The following is a 19,132-nucleotide window of genomic DNA, read 5'->3' on the forward strand; positions in this document are numbered from 1 at the left end:
TAGTGAAGCATTCTATAATTTATCACTTGACTCATGCCTTCTCACAGCCTCAACTCCTACCTTTTAGCAAAATTTACTTTTCTTTTAGCATAATTCCCAAAAGGTGCTTCCTTTTACCACCAAGTGCCAATAGACAAACTATGCAGCAGCAGACCACCAAAACAAATCTCTTATTACAATAAAATTCTTTCATATTATAGTCTAAATCGTTGTAAATTCTCTTCACCTTAAATCATACAATTCTACTTCCTTAGGACTCAGGTGAATTTTGGGTACAAATCCTAATAATTTTCATCATACAAGTCAAAAAGTTTTGCAACAACAACCTAACAAGTATAAATAGCATCTATAATTCTACGAGTAAAACAATGTGAATGAATCAATAAACATTATCATTTGCAAACAGATCTCTTAGCAATTTTTTTAGTCTTACTTTCCTAATTCATACCTGTAACTCTGTACACCTGAGATAGTTCCCATTCCAGAATTAACACCAGGAGCAACTGCTGAAAGATTGTGTGTAAGTGGGGGGATTGCTGTGCTTGAATTCCTTGTGTGGTTCACGCTGACATTGCTGCAGTCTCTGAGACTTGTGGAAGGCACTGTTTTGATGTGGCTTATCCTATTTTCATGGAGATACCTGGCATTTGAACCTCTATTGCCTTTTTCAACTTTCTCTCCATCGATTTTTGATCCTTTTATTTTAAATACCTTAGAATTCTTAACTTTGGGATCAGCATTGCTATCCTAAGCATGAATAAAAATATTAAGGTTAGTGATCTGAAAAGAAAGAAAATTACCTTTTCTTATGTAGTACTTACTTGTTGCCTCAAGCAGAATTTTACAGGTATCACCTTTTTGTGACCATTATCTTTAATCTACCTATAGAATTAAAAATGAAACCCACATTCTTATTCACATATTTATTGTGAAAATACAAAAAGAACCAAAATGTAACACTAATTGATAATATATTTGGATATGTGTGCATATGGTATCTGTATATGGTGTATATGAATTTCAGTGGGGGAAAAAAAGTGAAAGAGGAATTAAGAAAGCTACTTTTCTCACCTCTATGCTCCCTGACTCTGAGGGTAGTGAATTCAAATTACCTTATTAAGAACAGATCCTGAGTACCTTAGCCAGAAAAGCAAATTTAAATATTCAAATTTCAATTTTATAATGCTCCAATTCATATAAAATTCTAAAACAATATTTTTTCTCACATCATTTAAGGAGAAAGAGTGATATGTGTGTGTGTGTGTGTGTGTGTGTGTGTGTGTGTGTGTGTTTGCTCCCTATATGTATGTATGTTTGCTCTCCCTGTGTGGGTGGACACATACAAGCATGTGTCTAGGTGTTCTTAGATGAGCGTATGGAACTGAATTTCTCAGAAGAAGCCACATCTATATTAAAGATCCTGCAGACTATTTGAATTTGGATGACTACAACATTATGATTATGGAGAGATGGAATGTAGGTCATGAGCCAAAATTATCTTGAGCTGTCTTTTGAGCCATTTACTTTCAACCTCTGTATCTGACCTAACATCCTCATGACTCTTAGGTAAAACTCTTGGAATGTATTACTAGGCTTAGCAGACCTCTAGCCTCCAAGAACCCCAGAGTTAAAAATGCTATAATATCTGAAACCTATAAAAGAGATTTCTCCTTCTGCTGTAGCTCATCTACCTAGACTCCACCAACATAATTTTATGTTAACAACTTTAATTTCCTGACAAGCATTATTATAGTTTCCTGGTATACACTGGCATTAAAAACATACTAAGTTTGTTTTAAACTGGCAATATCTGTAGGGAAGATACATTTTTAACAAATAGGCTAACAGTTAAGAACTTGTTCACCACTCAGAAAACTTCTAAAAGCTTCATTTCCTCCCACAAAATTAAATTTAAAACATAGACATTTACCTGTACCACCAGCATTTTTCTTTCTTCACCTAAGGAATCATCTTTTCCCTTTTCCTTCTTTCTGTTTTGGGATTTTTTAGATAAAGAAATATTCCTGGCATCTTTCTGTATTTTTAATTGTAGTTCCTGAGAAAACCTACACAGAAAAATACATTCTTCAATAAAATGAAATTGTATGAAACAGAGAAACCTAGAAAAACAACTGATTTTCAAAATAATTTTCAATCAAGGGTGAGACTAGAATATTTTATTTAAAATAAGAAAAATGATGGCCTAGATCAACAGTTAAGAAAGGGTAGTCTATAGATCTGTAGGGATCCCTGAGTATCATTCAGGAGGTTCATAAAGTCCAAGATATTCTGTTTTGTTTTATTTATTTATTTATTTAGATACTGGGATTGAACCCAGGGGGCACTCAGCCACTGAGCCACATTCCCAGCCTTTTTATTCTTTATTTTGAGACCCTGTAAGTTGCTTAGGGCCTTGCTAAATTGCTTAGGCTGGCTTTGAACTTGTGATCCTCCTGCCTCAGCCTCCAATGAGTTGCTGGGATTACAGGTGAGCATCACCATGCCTAATACAAGCTATTCTTATCTTAATATGAAGATATTGTCTGTATGCTATAAAAACAATGGGGGGAAAACCTGCCAGCACCTTGCCAAGAATTAGAACACTGGCACCAAACTATACCAGCAGTCATTTTCTTCATTGTCATGCATTTTCAGTTAAAAAAAAAAAAGCAGTAAAACAGTTTTACTTAAGAATGACCCTGATAAAGCAGTGAAAAGTATTAATTTTATAAAAGCGAAACCCTCTTTTCATATTCTATGTGACAAAATGGTAATATGCATAAAGCATCTATTATGAACCAAAGTGCAATGATCATTTTAAGAAAAGCACTTGTATATTGTTTGAGATACATACTACAAACCTTTTCATAGAACAATATTTTTACTTGAAAGAAAGAATGACAGAAAACTGATGGTTAGTTAAATTTGGGGGAGGTGGCAGACATATTCTTTTAGAAAATAAAAAAAAATGGTGAATAATATATTTCAATAATAAAACTCAAGCTTTCATGTTAAAATTAGAATTCTGTTGAACTTTTGATCTTAAAAGCTTCCCAATGATTCAAAACAGTTTTATGATGAGATGGAATATGACATTTTTTATATTGTACAATTAAATTTATCAATATTTTCCAAATGATTAATGCATGGTGTTATAAAAGCAAGGATGATTAAAAAGACCCACTTAAAAAAATAAGAAAGATAGATTTTAATGCAACAGAGGAAAAAAAAGTTCATTGATACAGTTTCGGATTTCAGAGTGACCAACCTTTAAGAAACTACCACTGCCAAGTTTGAGTATATCAGAATTTGGTATAAAATTTAAAAACACCCACGACTATCCAAAAAGGGTATTAAAATTTTCTTCCATTTTTCCAATCACATGTTTGTGTAAGGCCAGAGTTTCTTCATATATTTCAACCAAAAAATATAGCACAATTAATTGAATGTAAAAGCAAGCAAACGTAAGAATCTGGCTATCTTCTACTAAGCTAAATATTAAAAAGATTTGCAAAAATATAAGGTGATATAACTGCCACTCATCTGATTTTTTTTTTTTTTTTTTTTTTTGTTCTGTCAGCTGCACTGATGCCAGCACCTGGAGCAGCACGGTAGCTCTAGAGACTATGCCAGTAGCTACGACACCCACAGATTTGACATTACGATCTCCAGCACATCAGCAGTGTCAGCAATATCATAGCACCTGGTGTGGCTATGAGTTTAGCAGCAACAGGAGATGGCACCTTTGTAACTACATCAGCACAGAAGATAATGGCATCACACAGCTGGTAGCAACATAGGAATCAGTGACCCGAATGGCAGATGTCACCACAGGGAAAATGGGGGCGGGGGGCATGAAATAACACTTCTTGAAAACTAGAAGCACCAGTTTAGTAAGCATAGGAGACTATCCCTAAGAACTGCATTATTACTAAGGGTGAACAACTGCATTATTACTAAGGGTGAACTCGGGTAGGATGGTAGATTCTTTAGTCCTGCAAAAACAGGTGACAACAAAAATAAGGAAAATGCTGTCTGTGACTATGCAGAAGCCTTACTTAAATCCTAGATTATTAAAGCCTGGAAAACATGGGTTAGTACTATACCTCTCCGCAAATCTATCCATTTGAAAGAAATCATGGTGTAGCAGCTCAGCACAGAAAGGCCTTTTGTCTGGGTCAACATGTAAGCATTTCTAAAAAATTAAGAACACAAATAATTCTTATCCAAGGAAAACTTCCTACATTTAAATTTCCAAACACACCAAAAAAAAAAAGAAAAGAAAAGAAAAAAGAAAAATCCTACTCATAGCCAATGAATTTTTAACATCTCTAACTAAGGATGAAGAAAAAAGCACAAATCCATAAAATGATCATCAATGGTTGCTAATATCACTCACATACACACACACACCATACACACACACATACAAATACAGCACCATATATTCAGTAGCATTAGATGAAAATATACAAACTCCTAGGATGTAGTCTTGTCAAAAAAATAACCTGGTTCTGATCAAGCTATAGATTTACTATAGTTTATAAGAAATAAAGGACACAGGAACATGCTGAACCATATCATGGGGAAAGTTAATGGGACACACAACCTAGTTGCTTCAACAAATTGCAGGATTTAAACAAAAAAGAAAGAATAAAAGAAGCTTATAAATTGTCTTAAAAGACTTATCAACCAATCTATTGCAATCTATACCCTTCATTTGGATTCCAATTTAAACTATAAAAAATTATATAACAGTTAAAACTTTGGACAATGATTACATATTTTGTGATACTAAGGAATTATTGTGAATTTTTAAAAATTAGATCTACTGAGATTGGAGGGGGAAAAGACCTACTCTGTACTTCTTATTGTACTAGGTGCTTTACATAAATCATTTTATTTTAATGCAAGTTTCACTGTGATACATTGAAACCCCTCAATGTTAATAAAAATAAAAGGGTCTTAGTAAGCAGCTTTAAGTAAATAAGTTCTACAAATAATTATAAGCTTAATATATAACTGAAATAATATAATGTTGGGTATTTGTTTCAAAATACTCCAAGGAGGGAAAAAACGTTGAAGTTGAGTATGGATGGGTTAGCCATGATTATAAAAAGGTTGGTAATTGCTGAAACTAGATGAAAAGAATGTCTGGGATTATTCTATGACTATTTTTTCTTTTTCTATTTTTAAAATTTTCTATAATAAAACCTTTTAAAATTATATGATTCTACTTAAGGGATTTACGTTGGACGTATTTTAACTTTTATTCCCTTTTAAATCTCTTTACAGACAGGTGATGAAGCTGGTCTCAATGACAAATGCTTCATCTATTAGATTAGGTAAAAAGTACAAATGTACTATTCTAAAAACTTATTATCATTAGTTATAAGCTTACTAAACTTTTTTTTTAATGAGTTAAAGGAAGCAAAAAGACATCCTGGGAAAATGTCCTAGGATCCTGGCACTTGGAGATAATTATTTTAACAATATTCTGAACGAGTCTAAGTAATGAGAACTATTTGAGCTAATAATTGTATATGGTCAACTTTTAGAAATAATTTGATACAGTGAAAATCTCCCTAATCTCTTCATCAATTAGATACAAGCAACAATAGTGGTTAGTTTCAGTAAATCCAGAATCTAAACAGAATAGTTCATGATCCTATGCCCTACACACTTTATTTTTTTCCTAATTTTCTAACTTTATTTTTATTTTCTTATTCTACTTTTCTTCTAATTTCCATTTAAAATATAAAATTTTTATGTTTTTTTGATGAGAATGTTAACATTGCTATGAGAATGTCTGAAGACTTAAAAAAAAAACATGCTATATAACACTAATTGTTTTCTTAGTGAGTTTAAAACAGGTAACATTTTCAGGTTTTTATCTGAAGTTTCTACACTAATACACACCAAAGTATTTAAATTCTTCCTTAAATGTACAAAAACAAAAGATCATGAGCAAATTGTTGACCAAAAGATCAACTAGACAAAAGAGAGAACCAACTCTACGTAATACATACATTTCCTGTCAGAGAGTGAAAAGAAAAAATATGACTACCTTTGCTAAATCTATCACAACTTCAGAGAGCTTAGGATAGCGTCTTTCAAGAGGTTCTGTTTCCTTGATTTCAGGCAATCTTACTCCAGCAAACACAGGATTTTTATAAAACAACTCCTGATGTCTTGGAATTAAATTACCTAGAAGTGAAAACAGCACACATCTCTGTCATTATACATGAAATGGTGAAGGGACAACTTATGTGGAGGAGAGGAAATCGTGGAACACAGCTTCAGGAGTTTAGGACTCTCTCAGCATGCAAAATCAACCAAAAACAGAGCTGTTACTGTAATGACACATGGCAGTCTTTATAGTGGCTTTGACATAGTCAACTCAAGGAAGTAACATCACTATCTCAACTCATCATTTAGAAAAATTCACAAGCTGCTATAAATAGAACTGAAGTGTGAGAACACAGGTAAAGAATATTGTATAGCTTCCCAGATATAAGTACCAGTATTTTATTTCTAACAACAGAACATAATGGGTTGACCAAAACAACTAAAATATAGTCATGTAGACAGAATCTAATCTAAATAAATCAATTCCTCCCTTTATGAATTTAATTTTTAGTAAACTGATTTTACACCTGAATCTAAGGTCATATTTGAGCATTTCACTTTTCTCACAACTTTAATATGTAAACATATATATTTATGTTTCCATAAGAAATTATTTATTGCTTATTGAATTTCTCATCTGGAAACGTAAAATCAAATAGTTACCAAGTGTTTCCCATTATTTTCATCTTCTAAGCTCTATCTCTGAACATTTATTGATACTTCAACAAATGAAAACTTTGATTGTCTAGCTCTGAAACTTTATCCAAAGTGCTAACAGCAAAAGTCAAAGATGGGACGGAGGTTATGGCTCAGCGGTAGAGCACTCGCCTCGCACATATGAGACACTGGGTTCAATCCTCAGCACTACATAAAAATAAATAAGTGAAATAAAGATATTGTGTCTAACTACAACTAAAAAATAAATATTTTTAAAAGGTCAAAGATGAAGCAAGATTACCTTCAAAGTCTCTGTGTCTCTCATTTTGAGAATGAGGATATTGACTATATTTCACCAAATGTTTACTGACCAGGGATGATAATTATTTGTATTCTCTCTACATGTGATTAACTAAATGTACAAGTGCAGAAAATGGACAACCTCTGCTCTTTTTCTTCTCTGTTGACAGGAGGGGGAGGTGAGCCTGATTAAGAACATGTGTCAGATAAACCAAAACCATACTGGGTCAGGGAGAATCACACACACACCTGCATATATGATATATGTTTTCCTATTTATGCCCTACCTTCACTTAGAATAGATACCCTCTTTAATATACAAACAACTTTAAAAACCAATACAAACACACAGGAAAAAAAAAAACTTCTAGAATTTAAAATGCAAATGCATAGGGGCTGGGGATGTGGCTCAAGCAGTAGTGCGCTCGCCTAGCATGCGTGCGGCCCGGGTTCGATCCTCAGCACCACATATAAACTAAGATGTTGTGTCCGCCAAATACTAAAAAATAAATATTTAAAAAAATGCAAATGCATAATCTTACCTAAACACATCATAATATGATATAGCTGATCAATATCAGAATCTCCAGGAAATAGTGGTTCTCCCATGAACATTTCAGTTACTAGACAACCAATGGCCCACACATCAACAGCCCTGAAAGAAATGCAATGTGGTGTAAAATTTGGCATCCTAATATGTTTATTATATCTGAATCTATTCTGCATATTAATACTTTATATTCTGGACATTGAGAATAATAGTAATAAGCCTTAAACTATCCATAAAAAGACATTCATCTAAAGTTAAGACCTCTCTCAATTTTAATAAGTGAGATTTCCAGAAGCTTTGATCATGTGGCCTAAGAGGGAGAAAGCCTCTGAAAAGTGAAAACACTATTACCTGTACTTTGTTCTAATAAGGCTCTCAGGCTTCCATTCAGTCTATTCATTATTTGTTTACATGCAACTCTAACAAGGTCATTTCATTCTTTGTTTCATAGAAAAAAGAAAAACACAGCAGAAAAAGATGATTGCTAAAGACAAATGCAATAACAGCAGGTCCTGAAGGCTAAAGGGGAGACATTTTTTTTTTAATCTTAGAGATTAGTCATAAAAACTTAAATAATATGTTAGTTTCATTTAACATAGGAACAACTATCTTGATGTTTCTTAAGTCATTGCTGAATTAGAAAATGTTACAAAAAAAATGCAGCATGGCTATAAAATGTGAACTTAGAGCAATTAAGAAAATATTAAGGACATTTAATAAACTCTAAAAACAGAGAATAGTAGAAAATATTTTAGAAAGATTTCTATCAAAGCAGTAAAACTTACAATTCTCCCTTCTTTGAAGATTTGAAGACACTTGTGTTTTAAGAACATTTTGTTCAATTTATTTTTATTCCCACCCTTGTCTCATTGAGACTCTACCTTGTCTCTTTCCAACAGTGTCAGACTTACCCAATTAATATTGGTCTCTTTACAAGTGATAAATATACATATTTCTGACTATTACCAAAAGCAGACCATTTATTTACAACTTAATTTCCCCACCTTTAAAATGAATAAACCCACTCCAATTTCACAGGAATTTTGCTTGTTTGCAGTGCTGGGGGTTGAACCCAGGGCTTAGAGCATGCTGCGGAAGGGCTCTTCCACTGAGCCACACCCCAACCCTCATGAGAATTTTTAAAGGAAATGTATCAAATGATTACAAATCATTTTATTAACTTCCCTCAACTCAAGCCTTCCTTTCATTTATTATATTGTAAAGATACTTTGTTTTATCCAGAAAAAAAAGTTAAAATCGCTCCCTCTCAGTACTGATGTCTTACTTGCCGTACTTGACATCACCAACCAAGAGTTCTGGAGCTCTGTACCAGCGAGTTGCCACATAATCAGTATAAACCTCTCCTGGAGCAGCCAAAGTCCGTGCAAATCCAAAGTCACATAACTTGACGACACCAGACTGGGAGACTAAAATATTCTCTGGCTTTATATCTCTGTGTATGATCTAAAACAAAAAGAAGAGGACAAAATATGGTAAACAAAAATTAATTATTTAGGAGAGCACCTACCATGAGTGGGAAACTGATTTTTTATCCCTATAAAGAATAGAAAATAATGCATACAAATTGTTACTGACTTTTAAGAAACTGAGACCTAGCTGGGCAAGAAAAAACATTCATGCTTGAAGTTTTATTTAAATACTCAAACACAAAAAAATACATACATTATTAATCAACAAACCAACTGGCTAATAACTAATCTCAAAACTAAAAAAACTCTCATTGAAGACTAGGGGTAGTAAGAAAAATTTTTATGAAAGGGGCAGGTTCTATAGTAGGCCTTTAATACTGAGTATGATCTGGATAAATGTAGAAAAAAAAGAGCAATCCAAGTGAATGTAACAAGGAAAGCAATAAATAATAAGCCTTAAATTACCATAAAAGGACATTCCTGTAAAGTTAAGAGCTTTAGAAGCAGGTGCTTCTGACTTTTAGCTTTACCGACGTGATTCTGCAATCTGCATTTGGGGTAAAATTGGGGGTTCATAACCCACTTCAATCAAATGTATGAAATATGATATGTCAAGAGCTTTGTAATGTTGTGAACAACCAATAAAAAAAATAAAAATAAATAAAAATAAATAAATAAATAAAAATTTTAAAAAAAGAGCTTTAACTCTCAGTTTAATAAGTGAGATTTTAATAAGTGAAATACAGAAACTGTAGTAAAATGTTTAGTTTTTTCCCCCCACTAAGCACCGGCCAGCCTGGGAAGTTTGAGTTTGTGTCAATGTCCTGGGGACCCATGGAAGTGAGGTGACCAATATATTGTTTAAAGGTGATGCCTGTGATAAACAAGCTAAATCAGAGAGAACCACTAGAAGGAGAGAGAAGAGAAAAGGGACAAATATGAGGTGATAAAGGCCTAAATGAGGCTGGTGCTCAGAAGAATACAAAGGAGAATATATAATTTAGAAATACCTTAAAATCAAGAATCAATAGAATTTAGGAGTAATCTCAGATGTTTTATTTAAATCTGAGAATCTGCAATGGTAGTTCCATTACCGAAAATAGAAATATCTATAAATTTTAATGGAATGATTAGCTTACTTTTAGCCATATGAGCTTTGGATGGAATGCTGAGCACCCAAGTAGAGACATTCATTTGACAATTAGAAATAGAAAGAGGGTAAAACAAGATCAATGATTAAGATTTCCTGGGAGGAAAAACAGGAAAGTAGGATAGAGAATATTAATTCAACAGCTAAGCAAAACAAAGTATTAGGCTTAATCCTTTTAATGTAAGTAAACTATATTTTGGAATTTAAAAAATGTGTGTGTGTGTGTGTGTGTGTGTGTGTGTGTATTTGTTTTAGACCCCTTCAAAAGATCAGGATCCAAAATGGCAATATGTCACTGTTAAACATTTTGCATAAGCTAGAAACTTTTATTACCCTAGGTATCAGTGTAAGGACACAGAACCAGTTCCAAATCAACTGTACTACAGCACAAAAAGCTGAACTAGGAGTTGGGAGACTTCGGCACTAGTCTCAGGTTTTCATTAAAGCCATAGACAACTCAATCTTTCTGAGTTCCCCTCCTCATACTCCAAATGAGAGGGCCAAAGTGCATGATTGTTATGTTCCCACCCAATTCTCATAGTCTATGACTTATGGTAACAACAATAGAACCCAAGCATAACCAAGATAATAGGAGTAGAATTTTTACTAAAAGCTATCATTGCAACCTCGGATGGCCAGGCTCTGATATGGGTCCTTAATACCATGTATGATGTAAATAAATTAATAAATTTCAGCAAAAACTTTGTTTAGGGGTCTATAAACACTTCATAATGCCTTATGCTATATGGGTCCAACTTAACATCAAGGTTGATAGCAATCTTAAATTTGTTGTTAAATACATTTACTCAGCCTGGCTTACAAAGTATTAAAATGATATTTTTTAATTCAACTGTTCACATATATGTATGTAGACTCATATGAATACCATATTTAAGAATAAATGTCTTTAAGGACTGGGGCTGTAGCTCAGTGGCAGAGTGCTTGCCTAGCATGTGCAAGGCACTAGGTTCTATCCTCAGCACCACATAAAAATAAACAAATAAAATAAAGGCATTCTGTCCATCTACAAATACAAAAATAAAAATTTAATGTTTAAAAAAAGCTGAAAAAAAAGAAGAAATGCCTTTAGAAAAAGGTACTAATGATATGCTAATGAGAAAATAACATTACCTATCTGCTTTAAATATGCTATTTGGAAATATAAAGGGGCAAATGCATAGAGAGTGCATGGATTTATAGATACTACTTGAACCATAAAATAAAACTTACGGATCTTGTGTATTACATAGGGAAGGGATCAAGTGCTTGATACATATTCCTTCCTTGATCCTCTTGTTAAAACACTGACTGATTTTTTGAAAAATTAGGCTTTATTCTAAGTTGCCTTTCTTTTAACTGGGTAATAAAATTTGATTTTTTTCCATTAAAAACCGGACAAATGTTTTCATCCTTGAGTGAACATGTATGTACATGTTTCTTCATCCCCTTCTCCCTTCTCCCATCATAATTATTTGTCTCCTTTAATAGCAAACTATTCTTAGTATTTTACATATTGTAACTTATTTTATTCACTCGACAATCCTGAGAGTAGTGCTATTATTATTATTATTATTATTATTATTATTATCATTATTATTATTTTAGTTGTAGGTGGACACAATACCTTTATTTTATTTGTTGTTGTTTTTTTTTTTTTAGTTTTATGTGGTGCAGGGGATCGATCCCAGTGCCTCACGCATTCTAGGCAAGCGCTCTACCCCTGAGCCACAACCCCAGTATAATATTATTTTATTATTATTATTATTATTATTATATTATTATTATTTCCACTTAACAGGGGGATAGGAATGAGGATTGTGAAAGAGGTCCAGGAGGTTTGAGAGGAAAAAGGATATGAAATTATAATTTGAGAAGAGTTTGAGAGTAAATGAACTAGGAAAAAAAAAGTCTGACTACCAGGCAATACTAAATATCCCTTGATGTTAACTAGTCATAAATTAGAGACATGACTAGATAAATTAAGAGTCATAAAAGATATATGGATGCTCTGAAGTTTATGCATGGGACCAAATGGATAGTAAACCTCCTGCCTTAAAGACAGAATGGCTCTCAAGCCAGCAACACTTTACTATACACTCCCTGAATGTGAATATAAAGGTAGGCAATGTTACTAAACATGGGTTAATTAGTCATGAAAATATAAAAAAAGAAGGCACACAGAGGCAAACTTAGGCAGAACATTCAAACACGCTTCAAAAGAGAGAAAGCCAATGATAGTTTTGTGTATGGTTCCTCTGACAAATCCACCTTCAGTGTAGGAAATACAACTAGCTTCCTTTAAGTACTTAGGCCCATTGGGAAGATACTATTCTTTTTATGAGAAGGATTAATCAGTGTCTTTTAACTTGATGCCATGAATTACTTGATTCATTGATTCCTAATATTGGTCCAAATGCCTGTACACTGATTATTATTATTATTATTAAAATTCATATGTTCTTGAAACAATTATTTCTCTAACTTAACTAAACTGACACTCAGTCTCCTGAGCTTGGTTGATATAAGTCTAGTCTAAGAGACAGAAATAGTCTCTAAATTCAGTTACTCTCAAAATCAATTTTCTGAGACTGAATCATTCCAAAGTTGCCAAGAGCAGGCTTCCTAAGAAAAGCTAGACAATGTGTTGCCTGGTAGAAATTATATCTCTACCTTTACTGAGGAATTATCCTAAAATATATATATATATATATATATGTATGTGTGTATATGTGTGTATATACATATACACACACATATATATACATATGTATATTGTGTATATACACACATATATATACATATATACATAGGTATATAAGTATATATTAATTATATTAGTGTTATATTATTCATTATATTAATATATACATAATAGCATGTAATTATTCTAATATATGTAGAGATGAACTATTCATTATAATTCAAATACATAATACAACTACACAATAAGATAGCTAAAAATAAAGATAATAATAAGAAAACTAAAAAATTTATCAAATGCTGAAGTGATAGTACATAATTTTTTCTTCTATTAATGATTATCTTTAAATTTTCAAATTTCCTACCATTAGCATTCATTACTTTTATAATCACACATAAATTTCATTTAAAGTACTTTATAAAACTGGCATACTATGTGTATAGTTATTCATTTTATACCCTGTGTCAATTTTCCTGGAGGTTATTTTATTTGGCACTCAAAAGGACAAAAGATTATTGCAATAAGGTAAGAATAGAGATATTTATACTTTCATATTTCATAACTAGTCAAGAGAACCTGAATTAACAAATACATAGAGCCTTAGTGTATGCATGTGTCAAAACTCCTTATGGAAATTAGTGAATTTCACTCAGTAAATCTTGCCCTAAAAAAAGAGCAAATATTTAAATCTAGTTAGTGATATATATAGTACTTAGTGTTGAAGAAGTATACTAATTCTGCAACTTACTTTCAAACGTATAAATAATACAGCTTAATATATTAATGAATGAATAAATATGTGAAAAAGTAAATACTGCAAAATGTTAATAAATGCAGAGTCTAGATAGTGGAAACATGGGTGTTCATCCTACAGCCTTTCAACTTCCCAGTGTGACCTAAGTTTTTTACAATAAGAAGTTGGAAGAAAAGAATGTGTTATGGACACATGAAAATTGACAATATCAAAGTAATATAGATCCTTTCAATTATTTTACTGGTTCAAACTTTAGTTTAAACAAATGCCTCACTAAATTAAGCGACTAGTATCTGGATAGTCAAGGATTTGCAAAATAAAATTACTTAATCATAATACTTACATTGTGACTGTGACAAAATCCAATTCCATTAATAATCTGAAACAAATATTTTTGAACTACTTGGTAGTCTAATCCTTTTGGAAAGAGTTCCAAGTCATCAAGAATTGTGTGGTCAACAAATTCAAAGACGAGGTACCATCTTTTTTTTTTCTTACACACTTCCAACAGATTCACCAAATTTTCATGCCTCAATTGCTATTATTAAAAAAAATGCAAAATAGTTTTTATAAGTTTAAATTATTAGCAATTAGCCACAATCTAAAACAGATCTCAGCATAAGAATAGAATGCATAAAATACATAAACAATGCATATTATAAAAGAATATTCTAGTTTTAAAGTTACAGCTCCTTTCTTCTCTCAGAGAACACAATAAAACCAATAAAAAGAAGAAATGTAACTCCATCTTTTTGAAAGTAAGATGGATCTATGACCCCGCCCCCATCTACAATGAATGAGGTTTGATTACCACAAGTACTCAAGGTCAAACAGGAGTATAAGGATACACCAAAGGATTATCTGCAGCTACAAGGCTAACAAAGCCAGAGTTTTCCAAAGTTAGAACATACCTTCAGGAGAAAAGGACCAAAACTGAAAATATCCTTCTTTGGTATAATGTTGATAAGTTTTGTGGGTATCACTGAAAGCATCACTAAAACTGAATAGCCCCAGTGAATACGACCAATGAATGGAAGGGGAAGGAGGGTTGAATAATTAATCACACAAAAATATATTTGCTGGAAATAAATGGTTAGACTAGAAAGCAAAACAATTCATTATGAATAAAACTAAAATTACAAATTTCAGAGAAATTAGGGCTAACAGCATTGAATTCCACACCAGGCCTATGTCTTAAGGAACATCATTGTAAACCATGACATATTCTACTAGCCTAGAACAAAATCATGTCCAAGAAACAAAGAAGAACCAATTCAAGATCTATTCAAAGATACTGTAAGAGAGAGAAACACCAATTACAGATTAAGTGGTTATTCTTAAAATTATTAGGATATAGCTTTCAAAATCCTCAAGGAAAGAAAGTGTAATCCAGGGCTGTAATACCCAAACAATGTGTCATTTAAGTAACAAACAATGGAGAAAATTTTTGAACATGAGCAGTAAATGCATTTAGTGCAGGACAAAATATTATGCAAATTTGAGCATCATAGTTATAAAATAGAAAGTATTTTAAACTCAACAATATACAATATTACTAATAATAATAGTAAAGGGAAAAAAATAAAAACAAGATGTATGTGCACTGATTTTTCTTGTCAACTGGTCAAATGATAACTTTTGACCTGAAAATTTCAATTATAATTATAGCCACAGATTTAGTGATAAACACTAAGATAAATAAGCAATCTTATAATATAAGTGGTAGATGTGTGGGAGAGACAAGGAAACAGAAACATAACAATTACTTTACAATGGAGTATGTGTATTATAGACTACTATAATTATAAAGGTAATCAATTGTACAAAACTAAAACCCTTCCCAATTACCAAAGAAAACAGCCAATGTAAATAAGGAATTCAGAGACCATATAGAAAAGTACTTGTAAGGAATAATAAAATAGTTTGACATTATAAATAATCACTAATACTTACATAGTGCTTACTATGTTCTAGGCACTATTCTGAGCCCAAAAACTCTATGAAATAGGTATAATTATCTTGTTTTATAGATGAAGAATCTAAAGCAGAGAAAATTAAGGAAGCTCCAAGGTCACACAGCAATAACTGGTAGAGGCAGGATTGGAACCCAGGAATTGTGACTTCTGTCATCTCTTGAAAACATTTCATTTTTGGTCATTTCCTCCTCTGTGTTCAGAACATTCGCACTATAAACTCACTCGGGCCCACAGTTGGTTTGTATGCCATAAATTTAGATTTCTTATTCTTAACCACTAAGCTATTATAATTCTATAGGGGGGAAATAGAAACAAAACCAAATATATCTGTTATATTAGAATATATTTTATTTTAATAGGTAAAATTAGTCTAACTGGGTCACAAAGCACATTCCAGATTACTGGTTAAATGAATTAAGGTATATCTATATGATGAAATAAAACACATCAATTAAAAAGAATGAGGCAGTTTTATGTTTACTGATGTGCAATATACTAAGCAGAAGAAGGTAAGATGCAGGTCAGTGGGCAAAGTCTGCTCCCATTTGATATATGCACATATACTGCCCCATACAAATCCATATGATTGTATGGGAACAGAATCCCTCTGATCACTGTATAACATAGCACTGGTTTGTTATGGAAAGTACAACTAAATGACTGGTACACATGGGTGGCAGGGTAATTCATTTAAATTTTATGGCATATGCAAGTATTATATAACAAAAATTTAAATCAGGGGCTGGGGATGTGGCTCAAGCGGTAGCGCGCTCGCCTCGCATGCGTGCAGCCCGGGTTCGATCCTCAGCACCACATACCAACGAAGATGTTGTGTCCTCCGAGAACTAAAAAATAAATATTAAAAATTCTCTCTCTCTCTCTCTCTCTCTCTCTCTCTCTCTCTCCCCTCTCTCACTCTCTCTTTAAAAAAAAATTTAAATCAGAAAAAATATGTATCAGTGAAAGTACATACACATATACTCTAGTAAACTTAAATTTTAAAAGATATATGCTATAAAAATTAACTTGGAGACTAGAAAAAGAAGCTTGAAGTCTATCAAGCTAGTTAGGAGGAACCACGTTGGTCAAGGTCACATCTACTTAGAAAGCTTGAACTACCTCCACCAATGTATTATTGCCATCAATTCTCAACACAATGACCATCCTGCATAATATCTAAACTGTGTTTCTAAAAATTGCTTCTCTGTGTTATGCCCTCTGGATTCAAAGTCCCTGGCAGAATATTCCACTGGTCAGCTTAGATCACAGGGTACAAGAAGATGGGATAAGGGGGAGATCTCTGCATTCAGGCTGTGTCATGGGAAGCAAGACACTGCACCTTACCACGACTACACACAATGAGAAACTGCATTCATAGGGTAGGAAATGGGAATGTTTTGCTTTTTCTATACAGATGAAAAAAGTGACAAGTGTTCATTTCATATTACAACTGAAAATGCAGTAATTTTGTCATTCATTAGGGTTCTTACACTCTTGTATGCCTAAAACACTCTTCCCAGATCTTTACATGTCTGACTCCTTGCTGCTATCTAGGTCCCAGCTTCATGTCACCTCCTCAGTCACTCTTGAGCACCTTACTCCGTCTTATTATCATCATAGCACTATATACTATAATATTATCCCCATCTGATAGCTCAGTATAGTAAAACCCTACCTGGTATTTTCCTTTATTATTATTATTTTGTAGCAGGGATTGAGCCCAGGGACACTTAATCCCCAGCACTTTTTATGTTTTATTTTGAGACAGGGTAATCAATGAAGATGCTTTTCAAAGAGTTAAAGAAGCATGTTTCAGCTAGGATAGATGAAGTTTCAATTTTATTATTATCACAAAACTATTTTCTATTATTGATGATATTAACTCATTCCCATTGAAAATAAGAAAAAGCTAAATAAGATTTAATTATAATCAATAAGCAATCATGGCATTTCATTTTCCATAGTGTTTTCTCATAAACAGAAAGTGCACTGAGATGGTTTCAAAATGCATATCTAAAGACAAATCTATTTAAAACTCTTAGCAGGCTGGGTATGGTGGCACACACCTGTGATCCCTGGGAGGCTGAGGCAGGAGGACTATAAGTTCAAGGCCAGCCTCAGCAACTTATTGAGGCCCTAAGCAACTAAACAAGACCCTGTCTCAAAGTTTTTTTAAAAGGGGCGAGAGGGGAGGGCTGGGGATGTAGATTAGTGGTAAAGAGCCCCTGGGTTCAATTCCCAGTACAGAAAAAAAAAAAAATCTCCTAGCAGATTAGAGGCTTTAAGTAAGGTTTTGGAATTGACTTATTATTAGAGATAATAAGTAATGCATCTTATTTTTTCTCTAAGAAATATTAAAGTAGTTGTCCACTCCATGAGTTAAGAGTGTAAAATTTTAAACATCTTTATTAAAAAAGCTTACCATGAAATGTGAAACTATAGAGAAAGCTACTCATAATAAGACATACAGTTCATTAATAAAACAAAACACCTTTATTTCACAAATCTTATATTCAAATAGAACTAAAATTTCTAATAAATTCTGTTTAAAAAATTAAATGATAATAAAATAAAGCTGTTCAATCATGATTGCATTGGCATATTTCTAGTAAAATAATACATTATACTTAAATATTCTACTTTTTATCAAAAATTCAGACTACATAAGATAATCTCTCTTTCCCTATTAAATGTAAAGTCCTTCCTGCCAAGATTGCTATAGCAGCCCCAAACCTGCAATCATTATTAAAACACAAACTATAGTCCACAGGTTATCTTTATGTTAATATTTTAAAAATAAAATGACCAGCCGACGATGTGACTCAGTGATAGAGGTCTTGCCTAATGTGTAGGGCTCTGGGTTAGATACCTAGTGTCACAAAAAAGTAAAATAAAATAATAACAAATAAAAGTAGACCACGACCTCTTTTGGTAGTGGCAGACTAAGTAACTCAGACCAATACTCTAAATGAGAATTCTTAAAAATTTGGGTCGAATTTTTCTAATTTTCTGAAACATAAAAGGCTAAGAAGATAATTAGGATTATTGGGCCAAAATCAGGAACAGAAAAGTGCAGAACTCAAAGCTGATTTTGCCAGGAAGTATCAGATATGGAACTGAATTTTTATTTTTGTGCCCTATACAATTAATAAGCAAAAGTTAAAGCCCAAAGGCTGTAAAGGCAGGACCCCCCCCAAAAAAAAACTACCTCCAATTTAAGCTGGTCTCCTAAAACTTACACCCTCCAAAGTAAACATAGGTAGAAACCAATCAGGCATCACTAGACTTCACATCACCTATAATGGTTCAAGGAAACTCAAACCTTGAATTTGGGGTCTGGGGATGTGACTCAGTGGTAGAGCACTTGCCTAGTGCGTGGGAGGTGCTGGGTTTGATCCTCAGCACCACATAAAAATTAATAAATAAAATAAAGGTATTGTGTCCATGTATAACTAAAATAATTAAAACAACAACAACAACAAAAA

General features: G+C 32.8%; 1 protein-coding gene across 1 annotated transcript in view; it reads right to left on the reverse strand.

Moving 5' to 3' along the window:
• Positions 1-19,132, reverse strand: part of CDKL2 (cyclin dependent kinase like 2) — a 38,634-nt gene that overhangs the window by 9,272 nt on the left and 10,230 nt on the right. Inside the window, exons 4-10 of the mRNA XM_081303377.1 lie at positions 14,015-14,209; positions 8,922-9,100; positions 7,629-7,741; positions 6,068-6,207; positions 4,107-4,195; positions 1,931-2,066; positions 449-747 (exon numbers count right to left, since the gene is read on the reverse strand). Coding sequence (XP_081159503.1) covers positions 449-747; positions 1,931-2,066; positions 4,107-4,195; positions 6,068-6,207; positions 7,629-7,741; positions 8,922-9,100; positions 14,015-14,209 — 1,151 coding nt within the window. The remainder of the gene's footprint in view (positions 1-448; positions 748-1,930; positions 2,067-4,106; positions 4,196-6,067; positions 6,208-7,628; positions 7,742-8,921; positions 9,101-14,014; positions 14,210-19,132) is intronic.

This window comes from Spermophilus citellus, assembly GCF_964194105.1.
Source record: "Spermophilus citellus genome assembly, chromosome: 8".
Taxonomy (NCBI): domain Eukaryota; kingdom Metazoa; phylum Chordata; class Mammalia; order Rodentia; family Sciuridae; genus Spermophilus; species Spermophilus citellus.